General features: G+C 44.5%; 1 protein-coding gene across 1 annotated transcript; it reads left to right on the top strand.

Annotated features, from left to right (window-relative positions):
• Positions 1 to 1695: 1695 nt before the first annotated feature.
• LOC106577465 (NACHT and WD repeat domain-containing protein 2-like) lies at positions 1696 to 24149 on the top strand. The gene is given in 5 exon segments (XM_014155477.2): positions 1696 to 1716; positions 1991 to 2194; positions 4598 to 4748; positions 11376 to 11965; positions 19347 to 24149. Coding segments are annotated over 5 exon segments (4866 nt in total). The 3' UTR covers positions 23247 to 24149.

Genomic DNA, 24149 nt, shown 5'->3' with positions numbered 1-24149 from the left:
GTTTTTGCTGACATTGTATGTGTAAACTTTCTCTAATCTCTCTCACACATCAATCCACCCACCCACCAATGACACAGACACACAATTGCAGTCACTCACCCATCCTGTCCTTTCCTGCTGTCCCTGCAAGGCAAGCTGACAGAGACTTTGTCAGCAGCTCAGAGAATGACTCTCCCTCTCTCTCTCCTTCTATCTCATGCTCTCTCTTTCCATCTCTCTCACTCTGTCTAGGCTTAGTTCAGCTCTTTTCCAGATGTCTCCATCCCCCAATGACAAACTGATCTGCAGTTCCCACAAAAAGCTCTGCCGTACTCTGGCTCTGTTAAAGAAAACAGCTGATGGAGGGTTTTGATTGGAACTGTCATTAGTTCCTAATAAGGAGAATGTATCTCATCTCAACCTGTTTTTTGAAACTTTCCATTCCCTTTATGTCAGGGAGTTTGTTGTGATCTCGGTCAGCGTCTATGTACGACTGTCACTTTTTTTCATGTCTTGAAACAGCTGACATACCTCAACTCTCTCCCTCAGATCTCCTGCCAAGCAATTTCAGGGGAACTGCCTCCATTTTGTTCAGCAGGCCCCAAATCAAAATTGGTTTGGGTAGAAAAAATAGCTAGCAAACCCTATTCATTTGTCTTTTGCTGTACCTCCAACTTGTTTCCCCAAGAAAAGACAGGACACAAACCCAAATACAAGCCACTAATTTGATCTTGGTCAGTCTTTTTCATCAAAAAGACTTGATTGTACGATAAGTCACATATATGGACAACACATAGAAAAGCCACTAATTTGATATCGATTCGTTTTTTCCCTCAAAAAGGCATTTGTCAGAGATAGAGCTGATCTTACACTATGCCAGGATTGCAAAGTCGCATTCTGGCATTGATGTGCCTTTGCCGACGGCTTGAGAGAGTTTGCTTGAGAGAGTTCACAGTCATCTCCATCCCTTCTCTCTGCCCCGCGGGTATCAGTGTGTGGTTCCTACTCATGTCGTAGTACTGTAGTAGGGATCAGCTGGATATTTGCTATGCTTTCCAGTGATGTTCTGCTTTTGCTCCCATTCTCCTCGCATGCGTGTGATTCTGCACATCAAGCCTCGACTGGTAATTGTTCCTAATAATGGTAATGGTAATGAATTAGTCGTCGCTCAAAAGCATATTGAGAAGTGTGGTTCTGTGTGATAAGAAAGAGAATGAGCTAGTGCAGATTCTTTCAGTGTGATAGGCAAAGAAAGTAAGATTAAATAAAACATTTTTATTCTATCAAGCATGTGTGAGCAGTGTGGCTTTAAATACTTTTGTATCCCTGGCCATACTATTATAGGGAGACCATGGTGATGATCGTGATAATGGCGGTGTTGCTGTTGAAGATGATAATGATGAAGATTATGCTATACATGACAACAGTACACCTTTAATCTTCGGTTACTGGCCCAATGCTCTTAATCACCAAGCTGTCTTCCACTCTGTACCAACAGGCATATCCATACTCCATTGTTCCATTCCATACAATTAATTTACATTCAAAGCAGCTACCCACACACTGACAAAGACCACAGACAAATTAATAGCAAAAGCAATTGCTGATACACTCAGCACTTCGCCATGACCATTTACTTTGCCCAGTTGTTTGCCTTTCAGTCTAGCCGTGTACTGTGAATTCACATTCTAAAAGGAAGAAAAGAAAACAGAAAAAATGATGAACTCCAAGCCTCGGGTGACAGAGCAGACCGGTACACACAAGACACACTAATGAAATACCGTCATTGTCTCCCTGTTTGCCTGGATGCCTTCACACAATAAGCACTTCAAGGCAAAAGGCTGTGCAGAAAGTCATAATCATACACTCAATCTCGGAGTATCTTTGAGACTAACTATGAACCTTGAACCCAATGATAATAGACAGTCAAGTGGTGATGATGATGACCGTTCTACCTCTCTCCATCTTTCTTTCCTCCTACCCTCATTCCTTGTTCTTTCCTTACTCATAGGGGCTGGTGGGGGAGAAGTATGGCAGTATCCGCGTTCCAGGGGAAGTGGAAGCTCCAGAGTTTGAGATGATCCTGGATGCGGCGGTGGAGGCAGGGCTAGACACACACATCCTGGAGGAGTGGTACTGCCGAGACGAGAATGCCGTGCCACCAGCCTACTACCTCAAACCCAAAGCCCAGATGTTGAAGAACTACCAGAACTCAGTAACATTTGAACCATTCTACCTCAAACCCTGCCACACCAAACCCTACTACTTTAAACCCAAAGCCTGAACTACAAAAACTCAGTAAGATGAACCCTGAACCCTTCGACCATAAACCAATAGAACGTTATGCCAAGATCCTAACCCAGTTGTTCTGGAACGGTAGTTGAGTGGGCCGTGGCCAGTTTCACTTTGATCATGGCAAAGACTAACTGAGTAGGTCTCAGTTTAGACTTACCCAAGATACTGAAACATCCTTACGGACAGCCAAAACTTTCTTCAGTATCATATTCACATTGGAATAGAGAACTTTTCTGTTGTGTTTTTGTCTAAGCCAACTGTTATGCTTGAACACATGTCCTTGGGTTCACAGTCACAAAAAGCTTTTTAAAGCAGCAGTAAAATTAGCTAGTAAAAGTCATTTGTCAACAACTATCAACCCTTTTTTATACAAAATGTTAAACTTCAACTTTCTGCCCCCATTAGAATTTGTTGGCCTCGTGGAAAGTTTATGAGAGCAATAAAGATGCCCCCTTTATTTTCTTAAAAGACTCAAAAGCTTGGTAATCTTACTGTGAGTTGGGACTACCAGTAAACATATCCGCAGATATCCACCTATCCATTTAACTACAGTGCTAGGCAAGTTAGTTTTAAGGTAAGCATATTACATATGCTGTAGTGGCTAGCTAAACGTTTGTGTATACCTGTGTAACAGTCACCATGTAACTACAGCTGCTTTGTCTAACTAAATGTTAGTGCCTGTGTCACTGTGTGCTAGGTTAGCATGCTGTGAAAGCTAGCTAAACATATGGCTTTTGTCACTCAATGCAGCTCTTCCTCTTGGATGGAGGTTGGAGGGAAATGAGAAAAACAGCAGGGTTGGCGTCCTGGAATCTTCTCTCATGAATATCATTGACTTCCTCTCTCCACACAAAAACAAACACAATAGGATCAGCAGGTATAGATTGCATTTCCACTATAGTGTGTCTCTGTGGTCCAGTTCAGCTTGTGGAGATAATGCACTACTTTGCATCGGTTTGCCGTGGACCAAAACAACTCCAACAGTTTCTACTATTTACCAACTCAACTTTCTTCCTTTTGCTAACTTCTATAGGTCTCTGGCTTTGTTAAAACTATCATCCAAAACCAACATCAATAGCTTACCAATTGAGATAGCTATGTATTCTTTAATCTACTATATACACTACATAACAAGGAGTATGTGGACAACTGCACATCGAACATCTCATTCCAAATGTATGGGAATTAATATGGAGTTGGTCCCCCCTTTGCTGCTATAACAGCGTTGACTCTTCTGGGAAGGCATTCCACTAGATGTTGGAACATTGCTGCGGGGACTTGCTTCTATTCAGCCACAAGAGCATTAGTGAGGTCAGGCACTTATGTTGGGCGATTAGGCCTGGTTCTCTTTCCAATTCATCCCAAAGGTGTTCTATGGAGTTGAGGTCAGGGCTCTGTGCAGGCCAGTCAAGTTCTTCCACACCGATCTCAACAAACCATTTCTGTATGGACTTCACTTTGTGCACGGGGGCATTGTCATGCTGAAACAGGACAGGTCTTTCCCTAAACTTTTGCCACAAAGTTGGAAGCACAGAATCGTCTAAAATGTCATTGTATGCTGTACTGTTAAGATTTCCCTTCACTGGAACTAAGGGGCCTAGCCGAACCACAAAAAACAGCCCCAAACCATGATTCCTCCTCCACCAAATTTCAGTTGGAACTATACATTCAGGCAAGTAGCCGTCCTCCTGGCATCTGACAAACCCAGATTCGTCCGTCGAACTGCCAGATGGTGAAGCGTGATTCATCACTCCAGACAACGCGTTTCCACTGCTTCAGAGTCAGCTAGCTTTACACCACTCCAGCCGACACTTGCCATTGCACATGGTGATATTAGGCTTGTGTGCGGCTGCTAGGCCATGGAAACCCTTTTCATGAAGATCTTGACGAACAGTTCTTGTGATGACGTTGCTTCAAGAGGCAGTTTGGAACTCGGTAGTGAATGTGGCAACCGAGTGTGTGGCAGTGAATGTGGCAACGTTTCCAATTCACAATAACAGCACTTACAGTTGACCGGGGCAGCTCTAACAGGGCCGAAATTTGACAAACTGTCTTGTTGGAAAGGTGGACTCTTATTATAGTGCCACGTTGAAAGTCACTGAGCTCTTCAGTAAAGCCATTCTACTGACAATGTTTGTCTATGGAGATTGCATGGCTGTGTGCTCGATTTTATACACCTGTCAGTAACGAGTGTGGCTGAAATAGCCGAATCCACCAATTTGAAGATGTGTCCATATACTTCTGTATAGTGTATGTTCAAAAAAGCGGAACGGTGTGCCAATTTCAATATTAAAAACTCCCTTTCTCTCCCTCTCTTCTACAGATGGAGTCGAGTAGTACAGCCAAGATGAAGAACGACAAGGCGTGGAGGAACGTGTCTGACGAGATCAAGAGGATCTTCCGTAGGTCTGTCCTGCAGCTCCAGGAGAAGGGCACCATGAAGCCCCCTCAAGCCAAGAAATTCCTCTGCTCTGGTATGTAGGCTACTCCTGTCTTCTCTTCTTCTCCTTCTTCTGTGTTTATTCAATGTTCTTCTTCGTCTGTTTTCTTCTTAGCTTTTTCCTTCTTCTTCTTCTTCTACTGGGTGTTGTATCTTGTGTTATTCAGTTCTGTGGTGTTCTCTTGCTTACATAATAATGTTAATTGAGGTATACTGTATAACCAATATATGTTTGTGGGTCCATTAATTGTGCCGAGAACATTTAACTGGGAGAGTAGTTCTCAGGCTTTAGTTAAATCAGTTAAGTAATTAATTATTATGATTATTTCATGCTAGCAATCAGTTTTCTTCATGAGCCAATGCGAATGTACTATCAGAGCATCTTCGGTTTAAAGAAAAATACAGATAAGCCTTCTTATACAGCCCAGATATAACCCTAAACAGACGTATCTGAATATTCATTGTCACCCTCTGTGTTTACAATTTAAAGCATGTATGCCCTAGAGTGCTCCAAAAGTCTTCCAAATTGGGTCTAATTGGACTAAAAGTCACTCTATTTGGGCTAGTCTAATAAGCACTGATCTAATTGGGCACTATCATTTTGGGGGGCTCCCGAGTGGCGCAGCAGTTTAAGGCACTGCATCTCAGTGCTTGATGCGTCACTACAGACCCTGGTTTGATTCCAGGCTGTATCACAACCGGCCGTGATTGGGAGTACCATAGGGCGGTGTCACGCCCTGACGGCGTCCAGTTCTCTATGGTGTTTTAGGTCAAGGCATGACTATGGAGGGTTCTAGGTATTGTGTTTCTTTGTTGGTGTATGTGTATGGTTCCCAATTGGAGGCAGCTGATAATTGTTGCCTCTAATTGGGGATCATACTTAGTGTGTTCCTTTTCCCACCTGCGATGTGGGATATTGTTTTAGTACCTATGTGCGCTATGTATTTTATTTCTTCTTTGTTGTTTTTTTGAAGTTTCACAATCAATAATATGTGGAACTTCGGTGAAACCTGTGCCGGTGCCGCTCCCTGAGGAGCGTGTCATCAGTCCGGTGAAACCTGTGCCGGCTCCACGCACCAGGCTTCCAGTGCGCCTTCCCAGCCCGGTACGTCCTGTGCCAGCTCCCCGCACACGCCCTGAAGAGCCTGTCATCAGTCCTGTGAAACCTGTGCCGGCTCCACGCACCAGGCCTCCAGTGCGCCTCCCCAGCCGGTTCATCCTGTGCCGGCTCCCCGCATTCACCCTGAAGAGTGTGTCATCAGCCCGGTGCAACCTGTGCCGGCTCCACGCACCAGGTATCCAGTGCGCCTCCCCAGCCCGGTACGTCCTGTGCCGGCTCCCCGCACTCATCCACCAGTGCGTGTGTACAGTCCGGAGTCTCCAGCGACGGTCTACAGCCCTGGAACCTCCACCGACGGTTCACAGTCCAGAGCTTCCAGCGACGGTTCACAGTTCAGAGCTTCCAGTGATGGTCCACAGCCCGGAGCTTCCAGTGACGGTCCACGGCCCGGACCTTCCTGCGCCAGTGCCATGGCCGGAGCCTTCCTCTGCGCCGGTGCCCAGTCCAGGCATGGCGTCCAGTCCCGCTCCATGGCGGGAGCCTTCCCCTGCGCCTGTGCCCAGTCCAGGCACGGCGTCCAGTCCTGCTCCATGGCCGGAGCCTTCCTTTGCACCGGTGCCCAGTCCAGGCACGGCGTCCAGTCCCGCTCCATGGCCGGAGCCTTCCTCTGTGCCAGTGCCCAGTCCACGCACGGCGTTCAGCCCGGCTTCATGGCCGGATCCGTGGTCTGAGCGGGTGCTACGTCCCGCACCGGAACCGCCACCGACACTAGTTGCCAACCCTAACCCTCCCCATCTATTTTCAGGTTTTGCGGTCGGAGTCCGCACCTTTGTGGGTGGGTACTGTCACGCCCTGACCATAGAGAGCCCTCGGGGTTCTCTATGGTGTTTTAGGTCCGGGCATGACTAGGGGGGTTCTAGGGATTGTGTTTCTATGTTGGTGTATGGTTCCCAATTGGAGGCAGCTGATAATCGTTGCCTCTAATTGGGGATCATACTTAGTGTGTTCCTTTTCCCACCTGCAATGTGGGATATTGTTTTGTGTTAGTGCCTATGTGCGCTACCAATTTTGACGTTCGTTATTTCTTTTTGAAGTTTCACGATCAATTAAATGTGGAACTCTACTCACGCTGGGCCTTGGTCCGATTATTTATATAACGATCGTGACAGGCAGTGCACAATTGGTCCAGCATCTTCTGGGGGGGTAGGTCGTCATTGTAAATAAGATATTGTTCTTAACTGACTTGCCTAGTAAAATAAAACTTACAAATATAACTTTTAAAAATATCATCCATTTTGAGGATGAGATAAAAATAAGTATATTCCAGGTATCTGCAAGGTGTTTCTCTGGTATCTCTCTGTAGCTTTTTTGACTGATGTACTGTGCAAGGTTTCTTGAGTTTTGTGGGAACTTGGCATCATGGGTTCCCGCTGGGTTTCTTTGTAGGCCAGGTATTTGTACCTAGAGAGAAAGCAGCAACACTGCTCGTGGCAGCCTAATTTTTAATTAATATATGTGGAGTTTCGAAGTTGTTTCTAACTATTTTCCCCTGCTGAGCCATATACGCTGTGGACATTACAAATTCACACAAAGTCATTTGACCTAATTACCAAATCAAATCTTATTTGTCACATGAATACAACAGGTGTAGATCTTACAGTGAAATGCTTACTTTACAAGCCCTTAAAACCTCTTGCCGCACGGATCCCGTTAGCGGGATCAACAGCCAGTGAAAAAATCAGAGGGCCATATTCAAAACCAAATCTAATCATTTCTATTTCTGAAACATAGGACTATTTTACACCATTTTATAGATACACTTCTCCTGAATCAAACCACGTTGTCCGATTTCAAAAAGGCTTCACAGCGAAAGCAAAACATTAGATTATGTTAGGAGAGTACATCGACAAAAATAACCACAAAGCCATTTTCCAAGCAACTAGCATGCATCACAAATACCCAAAACACAGCTAAATGCAGAACTAACCTTTGACGATCTTCATCAGATAACACTCCTAGGACATCATGTTACACAATACATGAATTTTTGGTTCGATAAAGTTCATATTTATATATAAAAACAGCATTTTACATCGGCGCGTGACGTTCAGAAAATATTTTCCCTCAAATACTGCCGGTGAATCAGCGCCACAATTTACAAAAATACTTGTCATAAACGTTGATACAAAATTAAACTGTCATTCAAAGAATTATAGATGAACATCTCGTTTATGCAAACGCTATGAAAGATTTCAAAAAAGCTTCACGAGAAGCACTCTTTGCAATAATCTGAGTACTGAGCTCAGAAAAATACACTAGGCTGTACAGATAGCCGCCATCTTGGAGTCATCTAAAATCATAATTTGCATTAGAAATATTCCCTTACCTTTGATGATCTTCAACAGAAGGCACTTCCAGGAATCCCAGGTCCACACAAATGTTGTTTTGTTTGATAAAGTCCATAATTTATGTCCAAATAACTCCTTGTTGTTAGCGCGTTCAGTAAGCTACTCCAAATGTAGAAAGCGCGCGGACGACATCGCGACGAAAAGTAAAAAAATGTTATATTTACGTTCGTTCAAACATGTCAAACATTGTAAAACATCAATCTTTAGGGCCTTCAGAACGTGAAGATTCAGTAATATTTCAACCGGACGGTTCCTGTGTCTTGAAAAAGGTTTTGGAACGGGAGGATCCATCCTCATGAACGCGCTCTAAGAAGTGATGTCATTCTCTGCCTCAACAAGTTCCCCTCCTTCTCATTCGGTCTCTGTTCATCGTAGACGCTTCAAACAACTTTGTAAAGACTGTTGACATCTAGTGGAAGCCATAGGAAGTGCACAATTTTGACTACGTCACTGTGTATTCAATAGGAAACAATGTGAAGAGAGCCCATGCATCCAGATTTCCACTTCCTGGTAGGATTTCTCTCAGGTTTTTGCTTGCCATATGAGTTCTGTTACACCTTTCAATCGGTTTTAGAAACTTCAGAGTGGTTTCTATGCAAATCTACTAATAACATGCATATCCTAGCTTCTGAGTTTGAGTAGGAGGCAGTATAATATGGGCACATATTTATTCCGAAATTGTCAATACTGCCCCCTATCCTTAAGTATCCAACAATGATTTAACCTCTTGACGGTCGCCTAGGATAGGGGGCGCTACAGTGATTTTTGAAAACAATTCGTGCCCATTTTAAACGGCCTCCTACTCAAACTCAGAAGCTAGGATATGCATATAATTAATACTTGTGGATAGAAAACACCCTAAAGTTTCTAAAACTGTTTGAATGGTGTCTGTGAGTATAACAGAACTCATATGGCAGTCAAAACCCCGAGACCGATCGTAACAGGAAGTGGAATTCTGAATTGCGGACTCAACTTCATCACTTTGCCTGTAAATCACACCGTGAGCAATGGTTCATTGAGCACTTCCTATTACTTCCACTAGATGTCCCCAGTCTTTACAAAGTGGTTTGAGTCTCCTACTGTGAAAACTGACAGAATGAGAGGCTGTGGAAAGTGGTCACATGAGGTGGGCCATCACCATTATGACGCCGGCGCCCCTGGCTACCCTCCCCTTTCGAAACGTTTAGAAAGACAATGCAATCGTCCCCCTTGAATCTTATTGGAGCTCTGGTTGAAAAAGGCCCTAAAGATTTATGTTATACAACGTTTGACATGTTTGAACGAACCTAAATAAAAAAAAATGCATTTTGTTGAAAGAGGAGTCCTGCGCACGACGGCACTTTTGGAGCAGCCTTCAGAACGCGCTAACAAGAACAAGCTATTGGAACATAAAGGATTAACTTTTTCGAACGAAAATACATTTGTTGTGGACCTGGGATTCCTGGAAGTGCCTTCTGAAGAAGATAATCAAAGGTAAGGGATTATTGACAATAGTATACAAGAGTAGATTTGATATGTGATTGTTCCAAGATGGCGCTGACCTGTAACGGTAGCCTATTTTTCTGAGTATCGCATCCCCTTTTATCGCAAAGTGTGATTACCCAGTAAAGTTATTTTTAAATCTGGCATTACAGGTGCTTTCAAGAGATATTCATCTATAAATCTTTGAATGACAATATTACATTTTTAAAATGTTTTCGAATAGTAATTTAGTAAATTGTAGCGCTGTTTCACCGGATGCATTTGAGGGAAAATAGTTAGTCAACGTCACGCGCCGATGTAAAATGCTGTTTTTATATATAAATATGAACTTTATCGAACAAAAGAATGCATGTATTGTGTAACATGATGTCCTAGGAGTGTCATCTGATGAAGATTGTCAAAGGTGCATTTAGCTGCATTTAGCTGCATTTAGCTGTTTTTTGGTTATTTGTGATGCATGTGGTTGGTCGGAAAATGGCAATGTGGCTACTTTTATGATATACTCCTCTAACATAATCTAATGTTTTGCTTTTGCTGTAAAGCCTTTTTGAAATCGGACAACGTGGTTCGATTCAGGAGAGGTGTATCTATAAAACGATATAACATAGTCCTGTATTTGAAAAAAAATAAAAATGTTATGCTAATGGCGATAGGATTTTTCGCCCAGGAGTTAAAGTGACCATGCATAGATAATAAACAGAGAGTAGCAGCAGCATAAAAGAGGGGTCTGGATAGCCTTTGATTAGCTGTTCAGGAGTCTTATGAATTGGGGGTAGGAGCTGTTAAGAAGCCTTTTGGATCTAGACTTGGCGCTCCGGTACCACTTGCCATGTGGTAGCAGAGAGAGCAATCTATGACTAGGGTGGCTGGAGTCTTTGATAATTTTTACTCAGAATATTGCAAAATGTGCTTTCACCGAAAAGCTATTTTAAAATCGGACATAGGAGTTCTGGAGTTCCGTATCTATAATTCTTAAAATAATTGTTATGTTTTTTGTGAACGTTTATCGTGAGTAATTTAGTAAATTCACCGGAAGTGTTCGGTGGGAATGCTAGTCACATGCTAGTCACATGCTAATGTAAAAAGCTGGTTTTTGATAGAAATATGAACTTGATTGAACAAAACATGCATGTATTGTATAACATAATGTCCTAGGATTGTCATCTGATGAAGATCATCAAAGGTTAGTGCTGCATTTAGCTGTGGGTTGGGTTTATGTGACATTATATGCTAGCTTGAAAAATGGGTGTCTGATTATTTCTGGCTGGGTACTCTGCTGACATAATCTAATGTTTTGCTTTCGTTGTAAAGCCTTTTTGAAATCGGACAGTGTGGTTAGATTAACGAGAGTCTTGTCTTTAAAATGGTGTAAAATAGTCATATGTTTGAGAAATTGAAGTAATAGCATTTCTAAGGTATTTGAATATCGCGCCACGGGATTACACTGGCTGTTGAGTAGGTGGGACCACCTAGCCCATAGAGGTTAGAAAAGGGGTAGGCATGTTAGTAGCCTGGCTACTTCAGGAACACATTTTCAAATAACTTTGACCAATATTAGGACTCCAAATCATCCGTGGGTTTTATATAATGGCATTGGAAGCACAAGGTTAGCCTAACTCCTCAGAAACATTATATAGCAAATTTCTTTATGGACAAAACTTTCAAACTTTGAATTGATTGATTGTATGTTTGTTTTTCTCCCATTTTTCAGCCTTGGAGGATGAACTGGACTTCGCCTTGGGCAAACAAACGCCAGCTTTCCTCAAGAAGTGTGTCTGCTACATCCGCAAGATCTCCAACTTCGACCGACATGCCAAGCTCCAGGAGATGGCCAAGTACATGGACATCGTCGTCGCTGAGGACCGTGTCATGCGTAACCAGGAAGCCTACGAACGTCTCTTAAAAGTGCGGGATGAGTTTATCCCAACATTGGTGGCCTCGTCAAACCTCCGCGTCTACTCCTCTGTGACACACTGCGACATGAAGCTAGGCTACTCCCAGGAGGTGGAGAGCCACTACGTCGAAGGCTTGTGTAAACAGTTCTACGAGGATATGGTGGACATCATCCAGGCCACGGTCCAGCAGAACTTTGACACAGAGACGGACCCCCTGTATGATGAGATCCTCCAGCACCTGTCCCTGTGTAAGAACTTCTCTGCGTTCTACGATTATAAGAGTGAGACACTGGACCTGGTGCAGGAGTATCTGCTACCATCTAAGGAGAGTAGGATGAGCCCTCTGGTTGTTTACGGCGGGCCATGCACGGGGAAGACACTGTTGCTAGCGGAGGTGGCCAAACAGGTGAGAGTCATGCCAATGTACTGTGGGGAGGTGACTTTTGGTCTTTGGGACTTAATGGGACTTCCTGGTTTAGATAAATGTTGATTAAGAAATAAAACGAAGGCTTTAGCTAGCACAACAGTCATTCATTCTCTCTGTGTTTGTCCATGTGAGTGTGTCCATCTGTGTGAGTGCCTCCTTCTGTGTGCGAGAGTATGCAAGTGTGTGCGTGTGCTCACTACACATGCATTATCCATCTGTATGTGTTTGTTTGCTACATACGAGTCCTATGTTTGTGTATGCATGGATATGTGCCTGTATGCCTGTGTGCCCATACGTGTGTGTGTGTGTCAAGTCAGTGTTCACTCACTGGCCTGTCTGTTGCTGGGCCATCTGGCTGCCCAGCCAGTCGGGCCCATTAGGGTCATGTTGCAGGGAGCCCACAGTGCAGTCACCCGGGGGGGGCTCTACCCTGCTTCTCTCTTCAACCTTTATAATGGATGCCATGAAATTTCCTTCTTGTAAGATAAAGTGATTTACTTTATGAAATACAGGCACGGAGCAACGCTTGACTAAGCCACACATATTTGGGCACAAAGCCAAACTCTCACAGTGTCATTCTGCTGCTCCGTTGTGTTAAATATTTCTCTCAAAATTCACTGAAAGGCAGGCAAGATGAGTGCTGCGGAGACAGGGATGAAACATGCTGTTTATAGATTGAGACAGAACAACGGTGGAGAGGAGAGGGATGATAGGAGTTACAGGACTGTGGTAGGCTACACTATCATAGTTGTGTACACACACAGTAAGATTATTTCACCTCTAATATATCACGGTTGACAAATAATTTATCATAGGTGAAATAGATTGTTCAGATCGTTGCTTCAAATACATAACTCCAGCAGTTGTCATAGAGATCAGTGCTAGATATTAAAGTGGGATGCCCCTGTTTTTCTTTATTTGCTTTGTCTTGCTGCTTCTGTGGCCTTCAGGAGTTATACATTGCCAGGATGAGTGGGGAGGTGGTCTGTGTTTTTGGATAAGAGGAGTGATGGGGGAATGGAGGCAGGTATGGAATGATGGGTCTGTTGACACAGCATATCGCCCTGAGCAGACTCACAAATTTTAGTCACTACCGCTAATTCTGCCATGATGCGCTCTGAGACCTGCCGTACACTCCTTGGAGTTGCCATGCACTCCACACACACACGTGCTCACATATTTGCTCACACACGTCACACACACAGAGATACACAAACCAACTCACATATGCACATACATATTTGTCCCACATACAGGCACACACACGCACACACACACACATTGGCTCTCTCACACACTCTCACACACCCACACTTCTGTAGCTTATCTCAGAGCCTCAAGAACTGCTCCGAAAGTGTCAAATTATGTTGAATGATTCTAGGAATCACAGCAGGGGGCCTTCGTTAATTTCTGGAATTAAAACCTGTTAGGGCTAGGGGGCAGTATTGACACGGCTGGATAAAAAACGTACCCGATTTAATCTGGTTACTACTCCTGCCCAGTAACTAGAATATGCATATAATTATTGGCTTTGGATAGAAAACACTCCAAAGTTTCTAAAACGGTTTGAATGGTGTCTGTGAGTATAACAGAACTCAAATGGCAGGTCAAAACCTGAGAGATTCCTTTACAGGAAGTGGCCTGTCTGACCATTTATTGTCTTTCTTTGACATCTCATTCCAAAACAAAGGATCTCCGCGGTAACGTGACACTTCCCACGGCTCCAATAGGCTCTCAGAGCCCGGGAAAAACCTGAATGTCGTCATTCCAGCCCCAGGCTGAAACACATTATCGCCTTTGTCAAGTGGCCGATCAAGGGACTGTGGGCTTAGGCGCGTGCACTGGCCGCCCCCGTCTTTGTGTTTTTTCCTCTGTTTACCGAAAAGGAGATTCCCGGTCGGAATATTATCGCTTTTTTACGAGATAAATTGCATAAAAATTGATTTTAAACAGCGGTTGACATGCTTCGAAGTATGGTAATGGAATATTTAGACATTTTTTGTCAAGAATTGCGCCATGCTCGTAACCCTGATTTACCCTTTAGGATAGTGTCTGGAACGCACGAACAAAACGCCGCTATTTGGATATAACGATGGATTATTTGGGACCAAACCAACATTTGTTATTGAAGTAGAAGTCCTGGGAGTGCATTCTGACGAAGACAACAAAGGTAATAACATTTTTGTTATAGTAAATCTGATTTTGGTGAAGGCTAAACTTGCCGGGTGTCTAAATAGCTAGCCCGTGATGGCTGGGCTATGTACTTAGAATATTGCAAAATGTGCTTTCACCAAAAAGCTATTTTAAAATTGGACATATCGAGTGCATAGAGGAGTTCTGTATCTATAATTCTTAAAATAATTGTTATGCTTTTTGTGAACGTTTATCGTGAGTAATTTAGTAAATTGTTAATAAATTCCCCGGAAGTTTGCGGGGGGTATGCTAGTTCTGAATGTCACATGCTAATGTAAAAAGCTGTTTTTTGATATAAAAATGAACTTGATAGAACAAAACATGCATGTATTGTATAACATAATGTCCTAGGGTTGTCATCTGATGAAGATCATCAAAGGTTAGTGCTGCATTTAGCTGTCTTCTGGGTTTTTGTGACATTATATGCTAGCTTGAAAAATGGGTGTCTGATTATTTCTGGCTGGGTACTCTGCTGACATAATCTAATGTTTTGCTTTCGTTGTAAAGCCTTTTTGAAATCGGACAGTGTGGTTAGATTAACGAGAGTCTTGTCTTTAAATAGCTGTAAAATAGTCATATGTTTGAGAAATTGAAGTAATAGGATTTTTAAGGTATTTGAAAATCGCGCCACTGGATTACACTGGCTGTTACGTAGGTGGGACGATTACGTCCCACCAAGCCCATTTTACATACTATTGTCAATAATCCCTTACCTTTGATTATCTTCATCAGAAGGCACTTCCAGGAATTCCAGGTCCACAACAAATGTATTTTCGTTCGAAAAAGTTAATCCTTTATGTTCCAATAGCTTGTTCTTGTTAGCGCGTTCTGAAGGCTGCTCCAAAAGTGCCGTTGTGCGCAGGACTCCTCTTTCAACAAAATGCATTTTTTATTTTATTTAGGTTCGTTCAAACATGTCAAACGTTGTATAACATAAATCTTTAGGGCCTTTTTCAACCAGAGCTCCAATAACATTCAAGGGGGACGATTGCATTGTCTTTCTAAACGTTTCGAAAGGGGAGGGTAGCCAGGGGCGCCGGCGTCATAATGGTGATGGCCCTCCTCATGTGACCACTTTCCACAGCCTCTCATTCTGTCAGTTTTCACAGTAGGAGACTCAAACCACTTTGTAAAGACTGGGGACATCTAGTGGAAGTAATAGGAAACGCTCAATGAACCATTGCTCATGGTGTGATTTATAGGCAAAGTGATGAAGTTGAGTCCGCAATTCAGAATTCCACTTCCTGTTACGATCTGTCTCGGGGTGTTGACTGCCATATGAGTTCTGTTATACTCACAGACACCATTCAAACAGTTTTAGAAACTTTAGGGTGTTTTCTATCCACAAGTATTAATTATATGCATATCCTAGATTCTGAGTTTGAGTAGGAGGCCGTTTAAAATGGGCACGAATTTTTTTCTAAAATCGCTGTAGCGCCCCCTATCCTAGGCGACCGTCAAGAGGATAACAGAGCTAATATTTTGTGCACTAATCCACAAGCCATGATTTCTTTGTCTTTAGAGAGTTGTTCTTGTTGACAGAGCCATAAGTCGTAGAAATACCACAACATTTATCACTGTCTCTCTGACGTTGGTTTACATATTCATAATGTCATTACTTTTCCCACCAGGGGCTCAGACATCATTTTGTGATATTATCAGTTGTACTGAAGAAAAAAAAGGTAGAACAAAATCTTCAATATTCATAAGGCGGACAAAACTTGAATATCTAAAATCGGTTTGTTTTTCATATGACTTGATCAGAAAGTAATCTGACGGTCCCATAACACCACCCCTCTAATCTGTCTGCAAGATAACCGGATATTAATTATTTGGTAAATTAATGCCATTATCTTGATTTCTTATAGATTTCTATGTGTCTCCTCGAGAACATTTTACGGCGAGGGTCACTTTACATCGCAGATATTGGTTGGAGTTTTAAAACACAAAGCTCCTTCACATATACCAATTTTTTTCTTTATCTTTTTGTTTTACTTTATTATATCCATGCTGCGAGTCACACACTTTCTGTCATTCTTATTTAATGTTAAAAAGCATGAGAAATTCAGATTGTTTCAATAAGCTGGTAATATTCTGGCAATTCTGCAAAAAATTCTTAATTTATTCACAACATGTAAAGTGTTGGTCCCATGTATCATGAGCTGAAATAAAAGATCCCAGACATTTTCCAAAGGCCCCAAAAGGTCATTTCTCAAAAATGTTTGGCACAAATTTGTTTACATCCTTGTTAGTGAGCATTTCTCCTTTGCCAAGATAATCCATTCACCTGACATTTCTGGCATACCAAGAAGCTGATTAAATGGAATAATCATTATACAGGTGCATCTTGTGCTGGGGACAATAAAAGGCCACACTAAAATGTGCAGTTTTGTCACACAATACAATGCCACAGATGTGTCAAGTTTTGGGGGAGCGTGCAATTGGCATGCTGACTGCAGGAATATCCACCTTACCTGTTGCCAAATAATGAAATGTTAATTTCTCTACCATAAGGTGCCTCCAACGTGGGCTTGCACAATCAAATAATTTCTGCACAAACTGTCAGAAACCGTCTCAGGGAAGCTCATCTGCGTGCTTGTCGTCCTCACCAGGGTCTTGGCATGATTGCAATTTGGAGTCGTAACCAACTCCAGTCGGAAAATGCTCACCTTTGATGGCCACTCGCATGTTGGAGAAGTGTGCTCTTTATGGATGAATCGCGGTTTCAACTATACTGAGAAGAAGGCAGTATTGCGTTGAGTGGGCAAGCGATTTGCTGATGTCAGTGTTGTAAACAGAATGCCCCATGGTGGCGGTGGGTTATGGCATAGGAAGGCATAAGCTACGGACATCAAACACAAATGCATGGCAATTTGAATGCACAGAGATACCATGACAAAATCCTGAGGCCCATTATCATTCGTCGCCATCACATCACATATTTCAGCATGATAATGCACAGCCGCATGCCGCAAGGATCTGTATACAATTCCTGTAAGATGAAAATGTCCCAATTCTTCCATGGCCTGCATACTCACCAGATATGTCACCTATTGAGTAAGTTTTGGATGCGGTGGATCAAAGTGTACGACAGCTTTTCCAGTTCCTGCCAATATCCAGAAATTTCTCACAGCCATTGAAGAGGAGTGGGACAACATTCCATAGGCCATCACCTCAATATTATCCATCTGTTCTGATTATCTCCATGCCACCATACGTTGAGATCCTAGTAAAAAACTATCCTGTCATGATCCAACATTTTCTGCCATAATAGGGAATTATCTGAAACTGTTTAGAATTTTGGGATATTTTCTTCTCCAAATATTTCAGATCTTTTAAGTTTTATTTCAATGATAAATATACTGCTCAAAAAAATAAAGGGAACACTTAAACAACACATCCTAGATCTGAATGAAAGAAAAAATCTTATTAAATACTTTTTTCTTTACATAGTTGAATGTGCTGACAACAAAATCACACAAAAATAATAAATGGAAATCCAATTTATCAACCCATGGAGGTCTGGATTTGGAGTCACACTCAAAATTAAAGTGGAAAACCACACTACAGGCTGATCCAACTTTGATGTAATGTCCTTAAAATAAGTCAAAATGAGGCTCAGTAGTGTGTGTGGCCTCCACGTGCCTGTATGACCTCCCTACAATGCCTGGGCATGCTCCTGATGAGGTGGCGGATGGTCTCCTGAGGGATCTCCTCCCAGACCTGGACTAAAGCATCCGCCAACTCCTGGACAGTCTGTGGTGCAACGTGGCGTTGGTGGATGGAATGAGACATGATGTCCCAGATGTGCTCAGTTGGATTCAGGTCTGGGGAACGGGCGGGCCAGTCCATAGCATCAATGCCTTCCTCTTGCAGGAACTGCTGACACACTCCAGCCACATGAGGTCTAGCATTGTCTTGCATTAGGAGGAACCCAGGGCCAACCGCACCAGCATATGGTCTCACAAGGGGTCTGAGGATCTCATCTCGGTACCTAATGGCAGTCAGGCTACCTCTGGGGAGCACATGGAGGGCTGTGCGGCCCCCCAAAGAAATGCCACCCCACACCATGACTGACCCACCGCCAAACCGGTCATGCTGGAGGATGTTGCAGGCAGCAGAACGTTCTCCACGGCGTCTCCAGACTCTGTCACATGTGCTCAGTGTGAACCTGCTTTCATCTGTGAAGAGCACAGGGCGCCAGTGGCAAATTTGCCAATCTTGGTGTTCTCTGGCAAATGCCAAACGTCCTGCACGGTGTTGGGCTGTAAGCACAACCCCCACCTGTGGACGTCGGGCCCTCATACCACCCTCATGGAGTCTGTTTCTGACCGTTTGAGCAGACACATGCACATTTGTGGCCTGCTGGAGGTTATTTTGCAGGGCTCTGGCAGTGCTCCTCCTGCTCCTCCTTGCACAAAGGCGGAGGTAGCTGCTGCTGGGTTGTTGCCCTCCTACGGCCTCCTCCACGTCTCCTGATGTACTGGCCTGTCTCCTGGTAGCGCCTCCATGCTCTGGACACTACGCTGACAGACACAGCAAATCTTCTTGCCACAGCTCACATTGATGTGCCATCCTGGATGAGCTACACTACCTGAGCCACTGGGTTGGGTTGTGGGTTGTAGACTCCGTCTCATGCTACCACTAGAGTGAAAGCACCGCCAGCATTCAAAAGTGTCCAAAACATCAGCCAGGAAGCATAGGAACTGAGAAGTGGTCTGTGGTTACCACCTGCAGAACCACTCCTTTATTGGGGGTGTCTTGCTAATTGCCTATAATTTCCACCTGTTGTCTATTCCATTTGCACAACAGCATGTGAAATTTATTGTCAATCAGTGTTGCTTCCTAAGTGGACAGTTTGATTTCACAGAAGTGTGATTGACTTGGAGTTACATTGTGTTGTTTGTGTTCCCTTTATTTTTTTGAGCAGTGTAGTTACTCCTTTCACAAAAGTCCTTTCTCAAGTTAGATAACCATTTCCTCAAAATGGAGAGCACTTTGAGATGTTTTGAGACATTGAAAACTGTTTTTATAAATGCAATCCATTATTGAAAACATGGTCTGGTCTCTGTTATTTCTCTGTGGTGTGTCACAGAGCTCTTTCATGAAAGACACCCAACCTTGGGAAAGTTACAAAATCTATTTTCTCTCTCTTTGTTGTTTCCAGGCCTACACGTGGCTCCAGACGGAGATGGGCCCTGAGACAGACCCGGTTGTCATTGTCCGCTTTGTGGGCTCCTCCGAGTTCGCCACAAACCTGCGCACCCTCCTCCAGAGCATCTGTGAGCAGATAGCCATCAACTACCGTTGCCTGATCCACTTCTTGCCGAACAAGATCCAGGAGATGAGGGAGCTGCTAGTCAACCTGCTGGGGGAGCCCTCTTTCCATCGGCCCCTGGTCATCATCTTGGATGCCCTGGAGCAGCTCTCGGAGGCCGACGAGGCCCGCAAGCTGTGGTGGCTCCCCACCCACCTGCCTCACACTGTCCGCATCGTGGTCTCCACTTTACCCAACAAACACGGAATCCTCCAGAAGCTCCGCTGTTTGATTCATGATGAAGGGCGCTACGTAGAGCTGGTGCAGCGAGACCGTAAGGCCTGTAGTCAGATACTGAAGCAGCAGCTGCTGGGGTTGAAGAGAAAGGTGACTTCGGGACAGCAGATCTACGTCAATGAAGCTCTGGCCAAGTGCACGCTTCCAATGTTTGTCAACCTCATTTACCAGGAGGTGGTGCATTGGCGCTCGCACAAGGATGTGGACGACCGGTCACTGTGCTCCACAGTGCACGAGAGCATCGAGCAGCTCTTCTACTCTGTGGAGAACAAGCTGGGGCAGCGGTTCGTGTTCAGGGCGCTGGGATACATCACCATGGCCAATGTGGGGTTAACGGAGGTAGAGCTGGAAGATATTCTGTCATTGGATAACAGTGTGTTGGGAGATATCATGGTGAGTTCAAATCTAAAAAACCCGCTGAGGATCTCTTATGACCTGGTGGCGAGGCTGAAAGAGGAACTGGAGGGTTACCTGCTGGAAAGGCAGGTGCATAATGTTACCCTGATGGTGTGGGCCAACAGACACCTGCAACTCATCGCCCAGAAGCTGTATCTTAGCAATGAGGAGGATGTGCACCAGATGCACAGCCTCCTGGCCGAATACTTCCTGGGGGCATGGTCGGGAGGCAGGAAAAAGATCTTCCACTGTGACAACAACCACTTTGCCTCGCTTAACATCTCCCAACACAAGAATCCACACTCCCAGCAGCCGTCCCACAAAGAAGCATCCGCCGAGAAGTACTCATATGACAGGCAGACCCCCGAGCAGCCCTGGGTGTTCCAGTGCAACCTCCTGGAGCCTGATATCTTCTTTGTCAACCACAGGAAGATGACGGAGCTCCTCTACCATCTAACTCAGAGCGGCCGCATGGACGACCTCATGTACGGTGTTATCATGAACTTCAGCTGGCTCTACACAATGATCAAGATAGGGCAGTTTGAGAAGGCACTGACCGACATAGATGTAGCCTACAACTACTCCCAGGAGAAAGAACTCAAGTTTTTGGCCACCACGCTGCGCAGCATCAAGATCAAAGTGATGAAGAACCCGGCGTCCCTGTCCGCAGAGCTGCAGCAGAGGCTCCTCCCTGTGGTCACCTCTTTACCCAAGCTCCAACACCTCCTCCTGGAATGCGACAAGGACGGCCCCAAATACTGCTCCATTGTGCCCCTCCACTCCTCCATGGATGTCACCTACAGCCCTGAAAGGCTGCCGCTGTGCTCCAACTACATGCAGATCGTGGAGATCCTGCCCACCCTAGCCCCCAACATCGTACTTGTGGCCCTGGAGGATGGGTCTGTGAGCACATGGGATGTGGAGAGCAGGCAGCTCCTCCGGCAGATAGACACGGCCCATTCAGTTGTCCTGGGAATCAGGTTAACCAGCGATGAGAAGTACCTGGTTGTGGCAACCACCAAGAACACGCTACTCATATATGACAACCATAAGTCTTGCTTGCTGTCCGAAGTGGACATCAAGAGCTCCAAGCACTGTGGTATCACAGGAGGGGTGGCCTTCATCAATGGGTTCACCCTGTCCAGCCATCATGCCTTGGCCTGGCTAGAGGCCAGTAAAGATGTCAATGTCATCGATCTGCTCTACGGCTGGCCCCTCTACCAGTTCCACTGCTGGTATGAGGTCACCTGTGTCCAATGCTCCCCGGATGGAATGTACGCCTTCTGTGGTCAGTACCTCAACACCATGTCCATCTTCCATCTGGGGACTGGGGACAAGCTAGCTACGGTCACGTAGGAGTTCTCCGGGGGATTTGTCAAGTCCATCTTGGTCCTGGACACCAGTCACCAGATGGTGATGATCGATAATGAGGGGAGCCTGTCGGTGTGGAACACCAAAGAGATCACCAACCCCAGACTGATGGAAGATTATGACTGCCGGGGTGATGAGAATGAGGTTGTAGGCATTGAGCTGTCAGAAGACCAGCGCTCCATCCTCATCTGTAAAGACAAGAGCATTGAGGTCCTGGACACCAAGTTGTGGAAGATGGCAGAGAAGTTCAAGGCCAAGCATGCTGAGCGATTCGTGGCTGCAGTCCTCTCAAAAAATGGCCAAAGTATTGTGGCCTCCATGGAGAACACGTCATCCATATTTGTGTGGAGGAGGGACAGTGGGCAGTGCATGGCCAGCCTGATTGAGATCTCTGGGGCCATCATCAAACTCATCAAATCCATCCACCACAACCTGCTCCTGTCTGTGGCCAGCAGTGGAGTGCTATCAGTCTGGGACATTGACATCATTACAGCCATGTCCAACATCGACAAAACAGGCAAGAGGATCCAGAGTTTACAGCTTTCTGGCAGGGAGGACTTTGTGTTCACCATGGACGGCTCTGAAGCCATCCACAAGTGGAACTTCAGCACAGGCTTCATAGAGACTGTCTTCAAGCATGAGGGCTTGGTGGAAAACTGTGTCCTGACATCCTCTGGGGATCTCATGGTGACATCGGATGACAAGTGCAGCCAGTACATCTGGCAGACGGCCACTGGCGAAAACATCTTTCGCATCAACGGACAGAAGATATCTCAGCTCCTGATAACACACAATGACCAGTTTGTGGTTTCTCTCTGCGAACAGAACTGCTCCCGAGTCTGGAGGCTGGCCACTGGACACAAGGTGTGCAACATCCTGGTGACCCTACAGAATGCACTGATCACCACTGCAAACACCTTCCTAGTGGGGATCACCAAAAACAAGCTGCTCGCTGTTAGCCTCTGGTCAGGCAGTATTTCCAAGAAGTTTGTCTGTGACGATGGCATTAGCATTATCAACTTCAAACTCATTCCCGACTGCCCAGACTTTGTTGTATTCATCACATCTACAGAGACTGTGTTTATATGGAGTGTGGCAGATGAGTCTGTCTGCAGACGGGTCCAGCTGCCTACTAACTTCCTAAAAAATCTGGAGGAGTTCCAAATTTCACCAAATGGTAAACTGGGCATCATCTCCAAAGGTGACGAGAACATTAACATGTTGGATCTTCATAGCGGGAAGCTGAGGCTTGTCCACGCCGCCGGTATCATCTGGCGGCAGAAGCTGTCGAGGGACGGGCGCTACCTGGTCTATGTCTCCTTCCGGAACAGTGATGAGGATGACGAGGCGGGCGTGGTGTCCAACCTGATCGTGATGCGTCTGGCAGACGGAAAGAGCATCGGGACATGCTCCCTCTACAAGACGCCCACCTTCCTCTGCCTGTCCCAGCGAGCGCTCAACATCATCATTGGCTTTGAGGATGGCAGCATCGGCACCTATACGGTGGTGGACAGGGTGGATGCCGCGCTCAAGATCAAGATTGCCACATCCAACAGTCGGCAGATCGTCAACAATGCCTCACAAAAGATAAGGCCCAAGTGTGGCAACCACACCTTCAAGACCATTGCAGACTGCTTGTGGAGGGAGTCCACCGAGGTCTTCTCCAGGGATAGCCCCATCAACGTGTCTGACTCTGGGGAGGCTAAGACCACCACCCCCACCAAAAATAGCGAACTGTTGCAGTGAGAGTGTGGGAGAGTGGAGCAATGGGCGAAGATGCTAGGTAGGTGGGATTGAGGTGGATGTATGATGTTTCTCGGGGGGGTTGCAGTTTACTCTTGTTTACAGCCACCTGAAACAGCTGCAGATGTCAGTCCTCTGGGTACGAACTGACTGCTATTATAACGCTGCACTTAAGTCATGTATTACAACCTTTATGGTATCATTTTAGTTTTTTTCTTCGCATGATGACTTTTAGAATTCAAGTTGTTTTTATGGTTTGAAAACTAGAAGAAATATAAAGAAAATATATTTAATCTATTGTTTTGCCATTGTGTCCTTTTGCATTTGAAGAACAAAGTTGGTATTTACATTTCTCTATTTACATATCCAAAGCCATTCCAGTGAGCTTGAATACTCTTCCTTATACATGCTTTTCTTAAGAAATATGTATTTTTGTTTTATTTACATCTACTGGTACTGTACAAAAAAAATAAGAACTATAAATCTCTTTTGGCTGCTGCAATTTGTGCAACTCCTTAAAAATATATATATGTTTTGCTTAATGCAATCAAAGTGAGTGCCTGGATTTTAAAATGTATTTCATTTTCATGCATACTACTGAGAATTACGAAGATGCAGGGAATTTGTAAACACAGTATATGCAGAGATACATATACTAGCATACAACATCAATTTTATTGATTGAAATGATCAAAGAACAATTATTGAGAGTTAAGGTACTTTAGTGGCAGTGTTGAATTTGAGGATGAGATTTATTAACAGGTATAAACATCTATTAACAGCTGGTCTAAGTTTACCTGCAATTTCTGGTTCATGAATTCTTTGTTTTTAAGCGGACACCACTATTGAGCATAATGTAGCATCTTACTACACTGCTCAAAAAAATAAAGGGAACACTAAAATAAC

This window comes from Salmo salar, chromosome ssa18, assembly GCF_905237065.1.
Source record: "Salmo salar chromosome ssa18, Ssal_v3.1, whole genome shotgun sequence".
Lineage (NCBI taxonomy): Eukaryota > Metazoa > Chordata > Actinopteri > Salmoniformes > Salmonidae > Salmo > Salmo salar.
This window is presented reverse-complemented; position numbering and strand designations above follow the sequence as displayed.